This window comes from Pseudoliparis swirei, chromosome 8 (assembly GCF_029220125.1).
Source record: "Pseudoliparis swirei isolate HS2019 ecotype Mariana Trench chromosome 8, NWPU_hadal_v1, whole genome shotgun sequence".
Classification (NCBI taxonomy): Eukaryota; Metazoa; Chordata; class Actinopteri; order Perciformes; family Liparidae; genus Pseudoliparis; species Pseudoliparis swirei.
Genome location: NC_079395.1, coordinates 16,511,849 through 16,531,825, shown reverse-complemented (window position 1 = coordinate 16,531,825; position 19,977 = coordinate 16,511,849). Strand labels below are relative to the sequence as shown.

Genomic DNA, 19,977 nt, shown 5'->3' with positions numbered 1-19,977 from the left:
TAAAACACCACGCTCGCTGAAAATAAAGATACGTATCGCCGTTCGTATTTCCTTGTTGCTTACAGCAAAGCCGTCAGGGTAGCCTCCGACGTAGAACACGACGTCGCTGGGACTGATGTCCAGGAGGTTCTTGCCGTCCTCCCCTTTCTTGTTTCTCACAATTAGCTCCGTGTCATCGTTGGAAGGGTTATGTTTGGTCAGGTTCATTTGCACATCTTGGTAAATCCTCCAGCGGAAGAGGGGAAAAGAAAATCACATTCAGAACATTCACATTCTTCACAGAGTAAGTCCAAGTGGAAAATTAGACACATGTGCGCCTCTACACTGACAACAGGGGATTCACAACGCAATGAAGCTGCCAGTTTACCTTTGGAGGTCCACTCTGTGGAACTGGGCCGGCTCAGGCGCGGATTTGGTGATGAGATCCGACTTGATGGAATACTCGACTCCGTTGAGCTTGTACACCCCGTACAGCACGTTGGCCCTCAGAACCAAACCCATGTAGTTCTTCGAAGACTACGAGACACAGTTCGTCAATGCCTTGTGAACATATTAAAAAATATATATAAAGTACACATGTACATGCATTTGGAGTCACTTACATCTTTATCGCCAAGATACAGCACAAACATGTCTCCCTCGTCGGCGGCCTGTCTGCGTCGACGCCCTCCGTCGCCCCTGCCCTCGGGTCTCTGCAGCGACAGCGACAAGGACGTGTAGGCCTTCAGATCCTCCAGGTTCTTCGGTGCACGCATTTCCACGTGGCCATTCCCCAGGAAATTCATCGGGACCGCAATCTTGAGGAAACAAGACACAAAAGAGGGAATTAGACCCACCCGGGAGAAAATAGAGGATGCATGGGTTTGATTGGGGCGTGGTCACGGAGGCATCTACAGAGTGGGACCTCACCCTGTTCGCCGCGTCCCGGGCGTGTTCGATGAGCTCCTTCATCTTCTTGATGTTCTCGGAGATGTTGCTCAGGGTGGAGAACTGCGAGGTCAGGTTCTCCACCTCTGAGAGCTTATCGTCCAGAGACGGGATGGTATTCATCAAGTTCTTGACTGGAAGTAGAAGATAAGCGGGAGAAAGACATTGTTGTGTAAAAAAAGCTGTTTAATCTTTAATATCATCATGTGGTTATTCTGTCTATAGGCCTCTCACCTGACTTTTCCACGTCATCCAGATCGTTGCCCAGGTTGGAGTTAACTGGACTAATATTGATCTTGTCAATTTCCTTTTTGATGTCATTCAGTTTGTTCATCGTGTTCGTGGCCGAGTTATTGGCTGAAGCCGCCCGATTCTTGGCTTCGTCAATCATATCTGTGACATCACCTGATTTGAAGAAACGAGTGATTAGGATGAACGTGGACCCTGGTGGTCGACCGCGCCATGACGCCTCGACTTGATCTACCTGTGTTGATGTTGTTCAGTGTGTCCTGGATGCTGAGCAGGTCTTTCTGGAGAGCCTTCTTCTTATTGCCAGCAGCATCCAGGCGTTTCTTCAGGTCAGTAACATCGGCTGCAGCGTCTTTTACAGAAACATGAGAATTAGTGACCGGCGGTTGGCTTATTAAAAAAAATATATATAACTGTTTAATAGTAAGGCTGAATACCTTGTAGGTCTTTCTCGGCCTCCTTTGCATTCTTCAGGAGGTCATCACTCGTCTCTTTCAGGTCCGTCGCTCTTTGTGTGAGTTTCTGTTTGCTTAAATTCTAAAAGGACGAAGAAGAGGAAAAAACATTGGGTGAACGGGGAACACGGCACTCAAATATTCTCACTGAATCCAAGACGAGCGTGCAGCTCCGTCATTTTCTAAAAGCGATCCATGCCCGTGGCTTACATTCAGGGCGTTGTCTGCTGCGTCTTTGGCCTCGTTGGCTGCAGCCTCGGCGGCATTGACTGCATCTGTGATGTTCTTGTAGGCGTCGATGGCGTCTTTGGCGTTCCGGACCTCGGGCCGTGCACTTGCGTCCTTAACAGCGCTGTGATACCGGAAAACGAGGGGCACAGATGAGACACTATGCTCCAATATCACTGAACCAGCGGGGAAAGCTCATGAGAGGTTCTAATAGGGATAGCGAGTCTTTATTATAAACAACCTACTTCTCAAGCTCCCTCGCCAGCTTGTTCAGGTTCTTAGCGTGTTCCTCTGCAGCCTCCACGATGCCCTTCTTGGCGGCCGCATTGGCAATCTCATTCACCTTCTTGGTCAAGTCGGTCTTGGCGCCGTCCATCTGCGCCGCCAGCTGTTCATACTCCTACAGAGGGGAGGGGGCAGGTGAATGGGTGCGATTTATGCGGAACCGAATACCATTTCAAACGGCGGGGCAAAAACAACAAAAATCTGTAATCTGAGCGGACGGCATGTCGTGACCCGACAGCTCGCTCGGAATGAGGGCTTCTATGTAACGCCGTGTACGGGGCGGCGCTCACGCCGAGTCCAAAGAGGGCAAAGAACATGCGAGTTGCAGTTCGCCGAGACGTACCATTTTGCTGTCGGATAGCATCTTCACCAAGTCTTCGGTTTTCTGCAGCTCTTTTTCCGTCATGGTCATTTGGTCTTCAACGGTCTCCCGCTCCCGTTTCAAGTCTTTGATCCGTTTCTGTCGGGAGCACGTGCATCAGTTTAGAGTGGAATAACCGTGAGTAGCAACAATAACCTACGAGGTATTCTTCCCTTTGTTGACACTTATAAACCCCTCGACAGTACATCCACAATCATCATGTATGCACTGTTTGTTCATTAAACAAAGCAACAAGCTCTACTTTTTTCTTCTACCTGCATATCTCTCAGTGCCTGAGCATTGAGCCCGTTCTGAGCGTTGGCTTTTTTCAGCAAGTCCACCGCCTGCTTCAGAGCCTTGTCCAGGTCCTTCAGCTTGGCCCCGTAACCCTTCAGAAGGCCCCGGAGCTTTTCGGCCGCAGCCTCGTTCTTGTCGCACTGCTTCGTGAAATTAGCCTTGACGTGTTCCAGCACTGGAAAATAGAAAAGAATAGGTCAATGGACATGTTTCTGATCAGTCTGCAGGGATGTTTAACAAACTGGAGGGATTTGGGTGAATGGACTGAGGTGCAGAGTCGTGATAGAATCGTACGTTTCATCGCCTCGTCTCGTTCTTTCTCCGCAGCGGTCTTCTGAGGAGTGAAGTTCCTGTCCTCCATCTCCTTCACCATGCGCCGAGCATCTTCGAGCATCTTGGCCAGGTTGTCATTGGGCCCCGCGCCACCACTTGTGCCTGCCTCCTTCAGTTGGTCCAGCAGAGCTTCAAACACACAGGAGAAAGCACGACACTCAGTCGAGAAAACGTGTCGGCTCTTATAATGAGCGCCATTCAATTGTTTCGGAGACGATGAGACGACGTGTCATGATAAGCTGAAAAATGCAGAAAACAGAACAAACTGGGATGTCAAAGAAAGAAGACAAGACATTGAGACGGTAAACTTAAGTTCCCTGTACCTCGGATTTTCTTCAGCATGTTTTGAATCTCTGAGTCCAGATCTTTGGCCCTGTTGTGGGTTTTCCCCACATCTGCCACAGCCTTGTCAGCATCAAAAGCCGCCTTATCCGCCTAAAATATAGACCGACAATACACATGTATACACGTTTTCACACTTATTCACTGATATTCTCATAGAATACTCCGATCTCCGTCACTCTACCTTGTTTTTGAGTGTGCCGATGTCATCTGAGAGAGTGCTCACATCGTCTTCCAGCTGGTTGACTTTGGACTTCTGGCTGTTTACGGCCGAGCTGAATTTGTTGACGAGTATCTGCAGAACGCACGGGGGCAGAAATGTGAACGAGGCCGCATGAAGGAGAATTCAAATACAGCAGGTCGAGCGCTGAGGCTTGAGGCCGCTCTCAAAATTGCTTATTCGCTTGTGCCTCACGAATCCACAGTGATGCACACTCAAACAAAAGCGATTATGTAAGATTACGACAAGTCTGTGCGAAAACACGGACATGCCGTGTTGTGGTCACTGCCCCGTGTTGAGACTGCGGCTGTGAGACACATTTCCCTGAGATTGCTTATCAGCTGCAATATCTGAATGTTTGAACAAGCACACCCACCCTATGCCGTCATGTGTGTGTGTGTGTAATAAATAGTCATGTGAATAGTGCAAATTATAAAGTGACAATGGGTCTCTTTGTTCTTGTGACCATGCATTTGGCATCTGGATCTGTTTCGTGTGCCCTTCACCTCGTCTTCAGGCCTATGTGCAGCCTTCAGAGTCACGGTGCTGGGCTACAGGACACTGCAGTGTTACCTTGGTGTCCGACACAGCCTTCTGCAGCTTCTTCAGCCTGTCCTGAGATGTGGCGCTGGCCGTGGCGTTGTCCATTTGAGTCTTGATCCTTCCCAGCTCATGGTCCAGCTTCTCCAGATCATGTAGCAAAGTCCGAGCACAGTTATCACACTCTAGAGGACAAACAAGTGATGCATTAGCAAGGGATCATACTCAATTATATCGGAACCTACAGGCGTGGATGGATTATTGAACGCAGTCCTGGTCTTCACCAGCAACATGTCACTGAAAAAGACCAACCAGGAAGAGATCACCACAATGGCCTTTTGCAAGTCTGTTCCTCTGAGGCCAATTATCCCATGATCCACCCGCGCCTGCATGTCACAGCATCAAATCAAATATTTGTAGTTAATTCACCGTGGCAGTGCTGGTCTGTGTTTGTGTCTCCCGGGTCCAGTGTGTTCTTGCAAACTGGAAAAAAAGAGATATTTAAACCTCTTTAATGACTAAACAAGGATTAAAAAAAAAAACTAATGAGTTGAAATAATCTGTATGAGATTGAACGAGTTGATTAATGAAAGGGAAGTGCACAGTCTTACCTCCAGTCCTGGGATCACAGATGTTTCCTCTGCCGTAGCAATTACAGGGCCGACAACTTCCTCCCGGTGTCAACGGATCACCATAGTAACCAGGAGCACAGCTATGGAGAAGGAGACGCAAGTTAAACAGAGAAACGTGTGAGTCTAAAGTGTAAGGACACAGTATCTGAACTGGATTTTAACATCCATACAACACTCACCTCTCACACCTGTCTCCGCGGTAGCCGGCTCTGCACACACACTCGACGTCTCCAAATACTTCTTTGCAACCGATCGCAAAACTGCAGACAGACAGGCAGTTCGGGGTTTAACTCTCGAAACACACATCTACATTAAATTATAGCCGTATATATATTTCTATTTATTTTGTCACCCACTTGTTTGCCGGCAGGCTGAATGGGCACGGGCAAACTCTGCACGACTTCTGAGCCGCGCTTCCAAAGTAACCTTCTTTGCAGCGCTCGCACCGATCCCCGGCCGCGTTGGACTGACAGCTCTGAAAATGACACAATGTCGACGGTCTTCAGCGAATCCACTTGCAAAATGCACGTGAGGAACGACGGTCGCGAGGCACGGAATATTGGGATCGGATAAAAAAAACTAAACCGCGGCGAGCCTCCGACACTCGCTGTACCGACATCACGTCTGTCATCACATTCTGCAGGAATGCAAACGTCGAGGGGCGAAGAGAAAAGACGGTTCCCCGCCAGTCAATCAGAGAGTGTGTTTGCTACACACACACACACAGAACAGTGTGTGTGTATTCAGATGCTTTTTTTGGGTCCGTTTGGCATTGAGCTGCCGGGGTTCGGAGCACATGCAGGCCCGGTCTTGAGGGTCTTGCACAACAACAACAACACGACAGAGTTGACTGAGATTTTGAAAAGTGTAAAGGCTCCTCCTCCCGTCGAGGATAAAGAACGACGAGTAATCAGAAAGTCGTATCATATAGTGCTCCTGATGTGGCTCACGGATGTACCCCGAAGAGGACGGGGTCTAGACTCTGATTGATCTGTGGCTCACACCGGAGGTGTGTGTGGGTGTCTCGTGGAGGCCTGTGGTCATGAAGTCACGGATAGGGGCCGAGGGGTCGAGTGTGTCCCTTACCAGGCACTTCCCGGTCCCGTCTTCACACTCGTCAGCCAGACCGTTGCACTTACAGGGCACGCAGCGGCCCAGGAAGAACCCACTTCTGTCTCTGAAGTAACCGGCAGCACATTTCTGAGAAGAAGAAAAACAACACACACACACATCTATAAAAGACATCATAAACGAACATGAAATGATTGCTATTTGAAGAGTATAACTCATACATCCAGATGTACCACTCCATAAGCATAGCTGCATTCACAGGAAACCTCAGGCTTGTAGAAAAGTTATGACACAAGGTGGTGCTTACATTTTAAATGTCATTTTATAAATTATTTTATTTCATAGAGAGATGTTGTAAAGATTAAATAACCAGACAAGTGTGTCTTCTTTCGGCTAATTGAGTGGATTCATATATAGTTTTTTAAATCCTGTAAATTCAACATTGGAAAAAAAAAAAAAACAGCGTTATTGATTTGCAACATTGCCGAACAAGTAATCACAGTAAATATCATAAATATCTCGCGAGGTTTTGTATTATATTATTCTATATTATGATGATAAATAAAGGATCCTATTGTAGACGACAGACTTAATCTATAACCTGCAAACACAGATGCATTGTTCCCCATGAAACCAACTCTCCCAGACGGCTGTGATAAGCAATGCACTTGACCTGAGGCGAGTGTCATTAAAAATTAACACCGCGGAGTCGAAGCGTGCACTTTGCTTTCACAGATAACCGTCTTCACGTCCCCGCCAATCCACACCCGATACGCCGAGTACCGTGACCTACAGCTCGGGCACAACCACATCCCTTCAAAGAGACCCATCCCGTCTTCACGGATGTTTACCTGAATCTGAGAACTCGCGCCGCTGTCATTGACAGAAGGATCGTGAACCGTTTGTCCGCGTCCCCAGGGGTAGACCACCCTCTGAGTACCTTCATCGCTCATCGATGGATACTCTATCCGCTGAGCTCCCCGTCCGTGAAGCGAGGGGTCCCGTATCCCTTGGGACCACCTTTCATGATGCCTGGCGTGGCGGGTTCGCTGCCCTCTCTCTCGGGGCCTGGGCCCGGCGCCGCAAAGTCCAATCAAAGTCCAACAGAGCAGTAACAAAACGCCCGTGCTCCGCAGTCTGTCCATACACATATCTGACATTCCTAACGTTAAGTCCGTGTGAAATAATGCTCCTCTCTGCCCGGGCCTCGGCCTCTTAAACGAACACACTCCCACTCCCACGCACGCACACAGCGAGGCCACGCCCAGCTCCTACCTGAGTCAGTCCGGCAGAGCAGCATGCGTGTATGCGAGCACACAAGCACACACATGCAAGTGCTCCATCTCTTTTTTTTCTCTTCTCTCCCGCGCACACACACACACGCACACACACACACACACACACATAAACATGATACCTCGAGACACATTCATAATCATGTTGGTGCATGCACGTGCCTCTGAACACAGCGCTAAGATAAGTGGATTTCTGCAGTATTTCTGAATAGAGACGTGGACTTGAAGCTGCAAGGGTGTGGTAGGTGTGTGTGTATAGGTGTGTGTGTGTGTGGTTTATAACGGTGCAAACATATGTGACTGAGAGGAAAGTCAGACATCCTCAGGCAATGTAGACAACAAACTCACTCCTGAATCACTCTCCTCACACACACACACACACACACGACAGACTAGGTGCGTCGGGTGCACTCATACCGCGCTCTGGTTCATGAGTAACACAATGTGCGGACACCCGGCCGCACCCCATGCACGACTCAAGGTGAGGCCGCCCTGTCACACCGCCTCTGGGCACATATTATTAACTTTCTTTCAACACTCCCGATCAGACTGTTGCTCACGTATACACAGGCAGGTAACCACGGCTTTGGCAACGGCACTTAGAAACAAGAAATAACATTTCTTGGTATTGCGGTTTCTCTCCGCTATTCAATGCTCCGTGTTTCATGAGAAACTCGAACTTTGAATTAGCTGTTGCTCCATTCCTGTTTATAATTATAAAGTTTGGGCAAAACTGCAAATCCAATATGAGCAGCACCGGAAAACTCACTCAAGACAGGATGAAAATAATAAGAAGTAAAGCTTTTCCTTGGCAACTTCATCATGGTTGTTTGCACTGCGTGTCTGAGAGCTGTGATTACAGCTGTATAATCAGGAATACGATGTCTGCGTGACATCGTGTCCCAACGCGGGTCGACACAATTCGACCGTGAAGTTCTCCGGTTGGTATTTTCCGGTAATTTAAATCCAAAGCTGCTCTGTTGATGAATTTTTCCTCTCGGGAAAAGGGTGTGGTAGGTGGTTCAGGCGTGTCAGAACACCCCTTAAAAATATGAGGAGGAGGTCCAGCACCTAGAGGGTGACGAGAGGCTTCTTTCAAATCAACACCTCGCTCCACCCTCGCTTCTCAGGCCTGACACAATGATCCAGATAGCCCCCCACCCCCCATCATATGTTTATCTGCACACCTACAGCCTGCATTTCAGGTGTAGGAAATAACATTTTCGAGTAATTTTTTTTCCAGCTAGAAAGAGTCAATGACGCGAGATTCCTGCACAATGTTTGTCGACACAGAACTCAAAGTTCACCGAGGCTGTGGTGTACGAGATGGGATCTGGCCCGCATTGAGTGGGGATCCCAGCGAGGTGTGGACGGCATGTGGGCACAACCCGGACAATTAACCAACCGTAGGTCTCGCATCATCTCGGGAAAGAATTTATCGGAGACTGTGCTTATCGTCGAATGAGAGGAGCTTTGATGGAAGCTATTCTTCAAAAAGTAGAAAGTCTACTTTTACTTCAGAAAGGAAGAACGAGCAGCAAAAACAACAAGTGCCGTTTATTCATCCGGTCAGGTGTATCAAGTGTGGACGCAGGTATGCCGACACAGTTGAGCCGCATCCCATCACAATAGTCCCGTTGAAAAGACGAGCGTAACCACGGCGTCACATGCAACGACGGTAACAACGCTACCCTTGTTTATGGCTTTAATTCTATCGCTGTTGGGTTCGTGACACATTTCACACCTTGTATGTATTCACGGAAGAATAAAGACAGAGCAGTATAGAAGTATATTTAACGGGCTGCTCACCTCACAGGAGTCTCCGGTGTTCTGAGGGGGGCAGGAACAATCTTCCACGGTGTTTCCAGGACCACCAGTCCCGGTGGTCGTCACCCCCTCCAGGCCCACCTCTCCTAAAGTGAGTCGCTGGCTCTGAGTAAAGTACAAGGCTCGGATCCTCAAGCCAACCAGACCGGCGAGGACCATCATCAGTTCCTCTCGGGAGACCGGCCTGTTGGTGACAGCATGGCGCCAGTTTCCCTGGAGGCAACAGATCACTTATTTGGAGACTAATGCTGAGAAATCTGTATTTATGGTCCTCTGAGGATGCACTTGAATGGCTTCGGTGACCTTGCCTCCAACACCATTATCAGGATTAAATCTCACAGATCACAAAAATAAGAAAGTCTAACAGCGGATTTCTGTGAACTTTGAAAAGCACATTTACACTCCCCAGAAGATGAATCTGTTTGACATTCAGAGACTTTTTCACAAGCAGAATCTACATAAAACATACATATTTTATAATCAACTAAGTGGTTTGAATGACCTCGTAACCGTCTCTAAGATTAACAAATAAAAGGTCAGCAGCGTGCGGTTCCTCCTCTTCCAACACTAACATCACAGCTTATTGTCAGAGCAACTGGTTTGTACTTTACCTCCAAGAGCTGGACCCGGCCCTGATGCAGCCGGTCTGGAAGCGGGACTTGTGGAGCCATGTGGATCAGGGTCATATTCTGACCCTGGGGGGGGAAATAATAAGACAGATAAATACGCTGTGTTTCTGCCACTCAATAAAGTGAGGTCGAAGAGAGAAGACACAAGTAGCACCACGCACAGTCAGCACGACATCAGGTCTCCTGTCCATGAGAGTCATGCCCTCACTGGGAATCCCAAAGGATTTGGACTGGTAGGTGAGGAAACCACCATAAGACCCAACCTAAGAGAGGAGAGAAGCCCAAATATCTGTCAGCTTATATGCAAAGGCTACATAGACCACTGGAGCACAGCAATTAGCGAAAAGGAAAACATGGATCTTATTTCACACCTATAAAGTAACAGTTGAGGCCATCGTTTCTCTCTGGCACAATAGAACAATAGATAAATTACTAATTATTAAGATTGTATGATCAAACGATGAAGATCAGGGGCAAAAAACAGTGTGTCTGAATCCGAGCTCAATTATAGTATTGTCAGATTTTAATGTTACGCGAGTAAACGGAGACACGGACAAAGATAAGAAGACAAGACCGCCCCCCAAAAAATAAAATGAATTCTTTATTGATCTTTTTAAAACCATAAAGCTATCTGCTTCCATAGCTTAACAACAGTAACCGCATTGTGGTTCACACGGTGTTCTCTGCCCTCACTGACTCACCCTGTCTCCCAGGTAGGACGATGGTGCCACCCAGTGTAGAGTTTGAACTGTGGGAGGAAGCTCCTGGATGTCTGCCACCACTGCGTTACTGGCTGGGTTCAACACAGAGGGGACGTCCCCCCGATCGGGGCTTTCCAAACGCCACACCTGCACCGCCACAAACTTTCAACAGGGAACATGTGTCGGTCAAAGTGAAGCATCCATCCGCAAGCGGTGCTGTGTTCACGAAGAAAAACACACGAGATAACAAGACTACATCTGCTTTTAACTGGATGTGCACGTAATATTACAAGCAAACCGATACGACCGAGAGTCACAGAATGCACCCAGAATCCAGTGAAATCACCATGATGCAATCGCAGCTGTGTGTGCAGCTCTCGTTAGAAAGAGGATAAGTGAATGACGTTCGCCACATAGCTGCTATCAGCCAGAAAGCTCTGCAGGCCAAAACCTTTCCAAAAGGCATTCAGAGACACGCAGGGGCACGAAAGAAAAGAAACACACCTTCCCCCTGCGTTTGCTGGAGCTCTGACACCGGTCAGTCGCTCCGAAGCAGAAGCACCTGGTACAGCCGTGAGGGTTGGAGGGGTCGAAATAGAAGGAACCTTCCCGACAGGTCACACACTTGACGCCAGCAACATTTCTCTACACCCACGGCGGTAATAAATAAGAGAGAAAGTCAGAGCTCGAGGGGAGAGAAAGAAACGAAAATGAGATGCCAGAGGGAGTTGTTTTTCGTTTTTTTAAATCAGCGAGTATACGCTGAAAGGAGCTCACCTTGCAGAGGCACCTGCCCGTGTCTGGGTGGCAGATGTCCGCGGTGACGCCGCCCCGGTTGCAGCTGCACGGCACGCAGTCAGGGAAGCGATAATAACCTGCAGCGCAGCGGTCGCACTGCCGCCCGCCAACCCGAGGCTTGCAACTACAGAAAAATACACCGTCAGGCACTTTATGGATGTCATGTGTGGCTCGTGCTTTGATTTAGTCAGATGTTATAGAAAAGTATGGAACAAGACACATTCACAAATACAGCTGAGAGGAAAACACAGCGTTATGGTATGGTGTTCACATCAAGTTGTTTTTGAAGCCACGTTGCAAGTTTTCTTTAAGACAGTCAACATGACTGGCATGTGAAATTATCCTCCCATCGATCACTCGGAGTAGCTCGGTGTCATGTTTCCCTTTCAGAGGCTACGGGCTGTGCATTCCAGCCTTTTTCACCGCCAAATATTAGTACATATTATTTGAGAAAACGTATTGGCAAAGGACAACCCGTCTTTGTGGAGCTGCTTCATAAATTCTGTAAATTACAGACGTGATTATTCAGTCGTACAATTAATGACTATTGCATCATCATATATCATTTCTTAATTCCCCTTAAGCGACAACTCATCTGTTTAGTAGACTTGAACAAATCTATAACCACCATAAAATAAATCAAAATGTAGAGAAAAAAGAAACATAGGACATGTTGTGTTGCGTTTTATAGTAAGATCAATGCAGGTGTCCAGATTTTTTTTATTTATATATTTGCTTCTCCAAAATGTGACTTAAACTTATTCTTTCTGACTGGTTTTTGTATTTATTTTTATTGTATTATTCCTAATTGACTTATTTTTATTTAAAGACCTTTTTTTATTTCAGTCTCGTAAAATGTCCTAAATCCTCTACCCTTGGTTAAATACACAAAGCTGTCACTGCTTAATTTCGTGTTCTTGCTAATAAGCACTAACTTCCACATGTAATACGTGCCCAGCCTCGTAGTTCTCGGCAGGTTTCCACTTGCCCGCACTGTCCCGTGATGAGGTCACAGTCGAGCCCTGCGTTGACCTCGATGCCCTTGGGAGAGCATCCGCAGCCCTCGCAGCCCAGCGACGGGTGGTAGCTGAACGTCTGACCCTGGCACGCGTCGCAGGCGGGTTTGACCGTCTGAGGCGGGCAGATACAGCGTCCGGTCACCTCGTCACACAGCCGGCGGCCACATTCACACGCTGCAGGAGGGATGGAGGGTATTTTTTTAGATGCGTTTCTAAGGGCTCGAACACACCAGACGCGCCTCTCGCCTCAAAACGCCCAAAACGCAAATTCATTGATTCCCAGACGCGCCTTCCTTTTAGCGCGCACGCGTTTTTTTTTTTTTTTTTTGGCGCGCTTAAAAAAAAATTCTCTCAACTTTCAACAGCACGAGGCGCGGAGCTCATCTCATCGTCACGTCGGCCAATGCAGCCAATCGAATCAAGCAGGAGGCAGGATTTTTTTTCCTTTTTTCCCGAGGAGAATTATATATTATATATTATATTAGCGGTATTAAATTACGAAGATCTTTATAATTCTAAATCTAATTAGGTTTTTGCCAAGGCGTTTTTGGTGCGGCTGCGTTTTTGAGAGGCGCGTCTGGTGTGATCGAGCCCTAACCCAGTAAAGGGCTTGCTTCCTCACACGGCCCATGTGAACGTTCACTCACGTCTGCAGTGGGGGAAGCCGTAGTATCCCGTGGCGCACTTGGTGCACTGTCGACCGATGACGTGCGGCCTGCATGGGCACCGTCCTCCAACTGGCTGGCAAGTGGTCCCGGTAGAGCCGGACGGGTCACAGTGGCAAGGCAGCGCTCCGTCATTATAGGCCGCAACAAGAGAGCGGGCGGAGTCTCTGCAGGACTGGGGAGCGCTTCTCGGGCTGATGGGACAGGGAAATAAAAGGAGTTGCTATTCTGTTGTCTTTAATGTCTTTTTTTTCTGAATAACATGTATGTACTACGAAAGCGTAACCGGAGTCAAATTCCATGCATGTGCACACATACACGGCCAATGAAGCTGATTCTGAATACGATTCAAATACTGATGTGATGTAATACTCTGATATCGTTGCCAGAGGGCGCCATTTCCCAAAGCTTCCACTGTGCCGTTTATTGTTGTGAAACTATTACTGGTGGATAAATAATTTTTTGCACACAGAAATCCAACAAAGCATCAATAAGGCCATTATAACCCTCTTAAAGAGAGGAGAGCTTATGATGAAATGAATTAACAACTGATCTTTAAAGTACCGTTTAAAAAGGATTTGAGTGCAGCTGGTTTTAGACGCGGTGGATACTTACTCGATGTAGAACCCTTCTCCTCGGCACTGCTCTATGAAATGTGCAGATTTATCCAGCGGATTCTCTTTCAGGAGATCTGGGGTGTAACTGCTCTCGGGAACCAACAAGATATAATCCTACACAAAAAACACAAAGGATTAGAAAAGACCAAATAAAACTCAATCTCACCAGAAACTTGCATTGTTTTCTCTTTAATGTATTCACATCAGTATGGCGCAGAGTGACAAATGGATATAGGATGACTTCAAGTGTTTCAGCCACATCTTTTTCTGCTTCATTTCATGGGAAGAAGGGAAAGTAAAGCAAGTGAGCAGGCAAACAAAGCACATGCTGCCCCTGCCCAACAGAGTTTAGGAGCTTAGCTTTTAGCTTTTAGACAGCTGTGTGTGGCTGCCAGGTGGAATACAGTCCCTTCATTGTTGTTGTTGGGGATATGGCATAACACTGAGGAGGGAGGACCTCAGTGTGCCAAGTCCTCTGAACAAAACACAGGTGCACTACTCCGACCGGCTGGCTTTACACAGAAGTAAACTTTATTTCTAATTATTTCTACCCTTTAGTTCTCATTTAATGTCGCGGCAAAACATCATTTGGACGGTGTTTGACCACAAACCAGAATAAGTGTCTTCTTAGGAGGCACGATGAAAGAGATGCTGGGCAGCTGCCAAGAGCTCTGGTCAAAGTCGAAGGCGACGCGCCCATCGGCGATCACAACCTCCCTGCAGCCGGAGACGGCGGGGCAGAAGGATGCGTTTACTGAACCTGGAAGAGAAGAACAGAGTTGAAGTCGCGTCGAGACGCAAGCATGCCGCACAATAATCCGCCTCGACGCCAAAGCCATATCAGGAAGTGTGTCCAAGGCCTTAATCAGGGACTTAATCTGCTCTTGCCCGAGTAGCCACACGTATGACCACTGAACCAATAAACTCCTACACTTTATTTGATTTAACGGGCTTCCGCCTACCACTTCCTCCAAAGCACTCACCCTTCCACTCGCGCCCTGCGTCCACATGGACCTCCACGGGGAAGGAGGTGTGTTCGGGCTGCTGATAATGGACCACGACCACATACGTGCCTGGGAGGGGCACCTTGGGAGTGAAATTGATCTCCGTCTGGGGAAAAGAAGTGTCGCGGTGAATTGAATGTCAGGGCAGAGGTCGTCTTCAACTCCCAGCAGCAAGATGAAGTTCAGAAAGGATCAGATTATTCAACAAGGTTTTTTACCTGAGGGAATTTAAGCAGTACCCCGTCGCTCTGAGGTCGCCGGACGGGGAACGCTCCGATCTGCCGTCTCCGCCTCCAATCCTCGTTCTCTCCTTGTTTGGGGGAAACAGCTGGTCCCGGGGATAGCTGTCCATCACGGGCAGCGTACAAAACCCAGGCTGAGGTTGGCTCGTCCCATGGCCTCAGAACGCAGTGCTGACTGGAAACAGTAAACAGCAACAAGATGTTGTTACTTAAAGCCTGTTGATAAGTGTTTGGCAAGTGTTACTGTGGTTAGGAGAGGGGTCAGGGACCAATAAAGCAAGAGTTGTCTCGAATAATCTATTTTAAATCTCAAAATCCTCTGGTTATCCAACTTTCTCTCATCACTGTGCAGTAATCCTGACCTCACACACTAAATATGCACCTGTGTCCGAGGAAAGCCTTGGCACATTAACACGTTTCCTACTTTTACTCTCTACTTCCCAGAAGACATTTATTACCCTGTAAATATGGAAGCAATGTTTTGTGAGGTGGGGAATGTGTCACAAACTATTTGTACTAACCCGTAAATTAACACAGAACCACTTAAAGTCAACAGCATTAAAGGCATGGACATATTAAGGGTGTGGCATATTAAGCATGCATATGTGTATATTATCTTAAGGTGAGTTAAAATATTTACACTACCGTTCAAAAGTTTGGGGTCACTTAGAAATGTCTTTATTTTTCAAAGAAAAGCACTGTTTTTTCAATAAAGATAACATTAATCAAAAATACACACTATACATTGTTAATGTGGTAAATGACTATTCTAGGTGGAAGTGTCTGGTTTCTAATGAAATATCTCCATAGGTGTATAGAGGCCCATTTCCATCAACTATCACTCCAGTGTTCTAATGGTACATTGTGTTTGCTAATCACCTTAGAAGACTAATGTCTGATTAGAAAACCCTTGTGCAATTATGTTAGCACAGCTGAAAACAGTTATGCTGGTGATATAAGCTATACAACTGGCCTTCCTTTGAGCTTGAAGTTTGAAGAACAAAATTAATACTTCAAATATTAATCATTATTTCTAACCTTGTCAATGTCTTGACTATATTTTCTATTCAATTTTCAATTCATTTGATAAATAAAAGTGAGTTTTCATGGAAGACACAACATTGTTTGGATGACCCCAAACTTTTGAACGGTAGTGTACTTTTGCTGTCAAATCAATTCCCATCGTTCATTTGTGGGACATATTTCGTTGTCAAGGGATTCTATACGACACTGTTCAGGGTCCATTCTCACAGTAAATGACAGGACTGCACATGGACAGCTGGGAACACATACGTCGCGGCCCCAGTCAGTAAATCCAGCGTGACAGAGAGAAAGAGAGGGTTTGACCTCAAGGTCAGCCTCAGGTGAACGACCGTGTGCCACCACACCTGGGAAACAAATGTGCGTCCCCAGAATCCAAAACAATAACACAACACAGAGCACTGATCATGAAGCAGATCTCCTAAATTCCAGCGTTTGAGTGTTGAAAATGTGCGGTCCAAGTTAACGGTTGTATTCAAGGTGACTTACCTGTCCTCGGTGAAGCGGCCGTGAGTGGAGACGCACAGCACCTTCGGCTCTAAATAGTCAAAGGAGAACTCCTCCGCGGGGACTGCATACACTTTGTACTACAGAGGGAAACAAACGTATTTTAAAGTGCCTGCTGCTGGTATGAGCTCCCATGAATGGTCTGTGTAAACATCCCGCTCACCAGCAGCAACGATGTCGTGGACGTTTGCAGAAGAATCTCCGTCCTGTGAGCGAGCTGCACCACCGTCACCGTGTTCCCGCTGTCCACTGCCACGCTGCGGCACAGGAAGCTGCGAGGGGGGTTACAGACACGCGTCAGCTGACACCCTTCCCCCGCGCCGCGAAGTCGTTTTAAAAACACACCGACAGACTCACCTGAAGGCACAACTGTAAATGTTGGCCCTGGCCGGGATCTGGCCGCCCGATTGGTCGCCGATGACCACGTTGACGTTCTGGACGGCGTCCACCTCGCTGGCGTACTCCAGGACCAGGGCGTACGGGCCGGGACGAGGCACGCGCAGGCTGAGCTGGAGCTGCGACTGCAGGACACAGATCACGCAAAGTCATGTTGGCTCACGTTGAGGAACTCCAGCGGCACAGTCCCAAAAGCCCGATCCTCTGCTTTTGTTCTGCTCTTTGAAACTCTCGTTGAAGCTCTCCATCCAGGCCTTCTACCTGTCTGCCATCGAGAGCGGCCATCTCTGGGTGATCCGGGGTGGGCCGGCGCACGAGAGCCTGCCTCCTCCTCCTCCTCCGGCGGCTTGAGAGCTTTCCTTGCGAGCCCAGCGCAGAGCTGAAGCCCTCCATGGCCACGTGTGTGTACAACAGGCAGCTGAGACAGAGACACGCAGGCACAGGCAGTAAGAACGATGAGACCGGATCACATAATCATAATTGTTTAAGTTGACGTGGAAATCGAGGCTCACAAAGTATTTTGGATTGCTCTCCGTTATGTCAACTTTCTGCTCATGTAATGCATAATGCGGAAGAATTAGGTGATTCCTCTCCTTTCCCTTTGGAGTGTAGCAAAACATCTGTAAATTAGAATGGGCACTCGGTAGAGCGCATACCTTCGCATATCACAAGATTGGGCATTGAATTATGAACATTTTGGCATTAGTTGCATGCCAATTGGATAAAAATTGACCGTGCTATGGTAAAAAGAAGATTTTGACCTTTCCATGACCTTGACCTTTGACCCGATTGATCCCAAAATCTAATCAAATGATCCCCGGATAATAACCAATCATCCCACTAAATTTCATGTGATTCGGTTTAAAACTTTTTTTGTTATTCGAGGAACACGCTTACAAATAAATAAATAAATACACGGCGATCAAAACATTTTCAATGCGAAGGTAATTAGGATTTAGTATAGCCATAAAAAAACACTTGTACAAGCTAACCCCTGATATTCATCATAATAGACTTCCGGAGCCAATAACTATATATGGGAAAACTTAAACTTGTATTGTTTTTGGTGAATATGAAATAGGGACAGGGCTCAAAATGACTGAAGAGAGGTGGTCAAGACGTACTTTGTGTCCTTGTTAGCGGTGGGTACGTATGTGCAGGGCTGGGTGATCTTCTCCTGCAGCAAAGGTGCCTCATAGTAATCCCGAGGCAGCAGCACTAAATAATCCTGGAGCAACAAGGTGGAAGAAACTTTCGCGTTTAATCTGTTCTACATCTGCTATTTCTCTCCAATGAACAAATTAGCAATAAGTCTAATAAAAGCACAAGAAGAGTCCGGTTCATTTCGACGTCATTGTCTTCTTCATAAACCCACCAGCAGAACCCCCTCCGCCCTGATGTGAATGACCCACGTCCCAGGGGTCAACTCAAAGGGCTCGGCGAAGCCCTCTCCTGGGACAGTGAGGAAGGATGGGGAGCGACTCTTTGGGAATATCACTTCCTTACTCTGATCCGACCCTGAGGAAAAGCGAGAGGAAAACGTCCGTCTCGTGACACATTCACAGATGTCGGCAGGAGCGCGAGACGCATCACGCCAGAAACGGGTTATATATTATATATTTCATCTATGCCGAGTTAGAATTGATGACATGAGGCGGCCTCACCTGCGGCGCCTCTGTTATTGGTAGCCTCGATGCTACCGGTCACACCGGCGCCGCTCGGGTTAGTGAACCGCAGAACCGCGCGGAACAAGTGCGGCCGCTCGTCTTTTCGGTCGACATGCACCGTTACTCTGACCTCGCTCTGCGGGGGACGAGAGCGACACGTAGCTGACCGCCTTGGTTTGAGTAGCGACGGGCGTATAATGGTGTGAGAAAGGTTACAGGTCATGTCCGGTGGGCAGCGAACTCGAGCCGACGGAGCGGGTTAATCAACGGGCAGCGAGCAAGAGGAAGAGAGGAGCACACAGCCAGAGGAAGGCAGGCCCTTCACTTACAGTCACAGCAAGACTGAGAGCCGGCTTCGTCCGCCACCAAGATCCTCGCTCTCACTCGCGCTCTCCCCTTTCTTCGAGGGGTGGAGTAGCGCATTACAATATGGAAAGGGCCGGGAAAGCCGAGGGTGAGCGTGAGGATCACCTCCGGCTGAAGAGAGATGGTGTTAGTTTGAAGATCCCAAATCAGCCCCTTGATACAGTAGAAGGTCGTGTGCTTGAAGCAGGTGTGTATCGGTGAAGAGGCAAAAGCAGAACAATCACAGTGGCTCTCAGAGGAGATTGAAAACAGAAGCCATGAGGTTATCGAAGTGGCCGTACGGTCATTTGTGAGAAGAATCACAACAATGCATGAAATACATCGAGGTACCGCGGTGAATATGTGCACACACACCTGTGCAGGAGACATGACAGCGTAGCCTCTCCAGCTGAAATCTGGGAACTCTTGGGGGTCGTAACCGAAGCGCACCGGTCTGGCGTTTGGCGTGGTGCCATCCTCGACCTCAAACTTCAGATGGTGAAGAGTGGGGAAGTAGTGGCTTGGTGCGGGCCTGACAAGGTGCATGGAAAAGGAAATGAGAACTATGTTGTATTTGCAAAAGGGAAAATATTGCACGTCAAATGTTGCCTGAATTCTAATGGTACACGTCCACATGGGGGCGTGGAGGCGAGGGGGCTCTCTGCTTCCCAACCGTTGGATGCTTGATGGGCTGCCGCCTGATTGGACCGCTGCTTCCACTCGTCGACTGTCTGCTCCTGGAAACTCTCTTCTCTTATATTATAAACCGAAAAAGTGTATAATATAACTTCAATTTAGATCGAAAACAGATATAGGAAACGCTTTTTTGGAGCGGAAAGTTGCGCAGGACGCCCCTGAATTGCATAAAGTTTGGCTAACCCTCAACTTTATGCTTATGAGGATGACGCCCACATCTCTAAAAAACCTTGCACCGCCAGAATTCATTACACGGCTGCCTACATTGAAAACTAGAATGGGCACTCGGTAGAGCGCATACCTTCGCATATCACAAGATTGGGCATTGAATTATGGACATCAAAATTGACCGTGCTATGGTAAAAAGAAGATTTTGACCTTTTCATGACCTTGACCTTTGACCCGATCAATCCCAAAATCTAATCAAATGGTCCCCGGATAATAACCAATCATCCCACCAAATTTCATGCGATTCGGTTTAATACTTTTTGACTTATGCGAATAACACACACGCACGCATACAAATACACGGCGATCAAAGCATTACCTTCCGCATTTTCAATGCGAAGGTCATGAATGGGAAACATC

The 19,977-nt window shown here is 47.6% G+C and overlaps 1 protein-coding gene across 3 annotated transcripts in view; it reads right to left on the bottom strand.

The window, feature by feature from the left end:
* Window positions 1–19,977, bottom strand: part of LOC130198140 (laminin subunit alpha-3-like) — a 57,014-nt gene that overhangs the window by 10,644 nt on the left and 26,393 nt on the right. For 2 of the 3 annotated variants that reach the window (XM_056421231.1, XM_056421233.1), the window contains exons 21-60: window positions 19,069–19,225; window positions 18,346–18,484; window positions 18,057–18,199; window positions 17,806–17,909; window positions 16,943–17,099; window positions 16,643–16,806; window positions 16,449–16,557; window positions 16,268–16,365; window positions 14,714–14,912; window positions 14,475–14,601; window positions 14,103–14,251; window positions 13,490–13,605; window positions 12,857–13,068; window positions 12,179–12,383; window positions 11,170–11,314; window positions 10,897–11,037; window positions 10,393–10,554; window positions 9,853–9,954; window positions 9,674–9,757; window positions 9,045–9,275; window positions 5,956–6,069; window positions 5,226–5,344; window positions 5,049–5,129; window positions 4,849–4,949; window positions 4,667–4,720; window positions 4,271–4,422; window positions 3,662–3,772; window positions 3,459–3,570; window positions 3,097–3,264; window positions 2,781–2,977; window positions 2,488–2,604; window positions 2,105–2,259; window positions 1,842–1,983; window positions 1,614–1,713; window positions 1,412–1,528; window positions 1,162–1,332; window positions 910–1,061; window positions 603–797; window positions 368–516; window positions 64–226 (exon numbers count right to left, since the gene is read on the bottom strand). In XM_056421231.1, the coding sequence (XP_056277206.1) occupies window positions 64–226; window positions 368–516; window positions 603–797; window positions 910–1,061; window positions 1,162–1,332; window positions 1,412–1,528; window positions 1,614–1,713; window positions 1,842–1,983; window positions 2,105–2,259; window positions 2,488–2,604; window positions 2,781–2,977; window positions 3,097–3,264; window positions 3,459–3,570; window positions 3,662–3,772; window positions 4,271–4,422; window positions 4,667–4,720; window positions 4,849–4,949; window positions 5,049–5,129; window positions 5,226–5,344; window positions 5,956–6,069; window positions 9,045–9,275; window positions 9,674–9,757; window positions 9,853–9,954; window positions 10,393–10,554; window positions 10,897–11,037; window positions 11,170–11,314; window positions 12,179–12,383; window positions 12,857–13,068; window positions 13,490–13,605; window positions 14,103–14,251; window positions 14,475–14,601; window positions 14,714–14,912; window positions 16,268–16,365; window positions 16,449–16,557; window positions 16,643–16,806; window positions 16,943–17,099; window positions 17,806–17,909; window positions 18,057–18,199; window positions 18,346–18,484; window positions 19,069–19,225 (5,614 nt within the window). The remainder of the gene's footprint in view (window positions 1–63; window positions 227–367; window positions 517–602; window positions 798–909; window positions 1,062–1,161; window positions 1,333–1,411; window positions 1,529–1,613; window positions 1,714–1,841; window positions 1,984–2,104; window positions 2,260–2,487; window positions 2,605–2,780; window positions 2,978–3,096; window positions 3,265–3,458; window positions 3,571–3,661; window positions 3,773–4,270; window positions 4,423–4,666; window positions 4,721–4,848; window positions 4,950–5,048; window positions 5,130–5,225; window positions 5,345–5,955; window positions 6,070–9,044; window positions 9,276–9,673; window positions 9,758–9,852; window positions 9,955–10,392; window positions 10,555–10,896; window positions 11,038–11,169; window positions 11,315–12,178; window positions 12,384–12,856; window positions 13,069–13,489; window positions 13,606–14,102; window positions 14,252–14,474; window positions 14,602–14,713; window positions 14,913–16,267; window positions 16,366–16,448; window positions 16,558–16,642; window positions 16,807–16,942; window positions 17,100–17,805; window positions 17,910–18,056; window positions 18,200–18,345; window positions 18,485–19,068; window positions 19,226–19,977) is intronic. The other variant, XM_056421232.1, reaches the window with a different exon arrangement.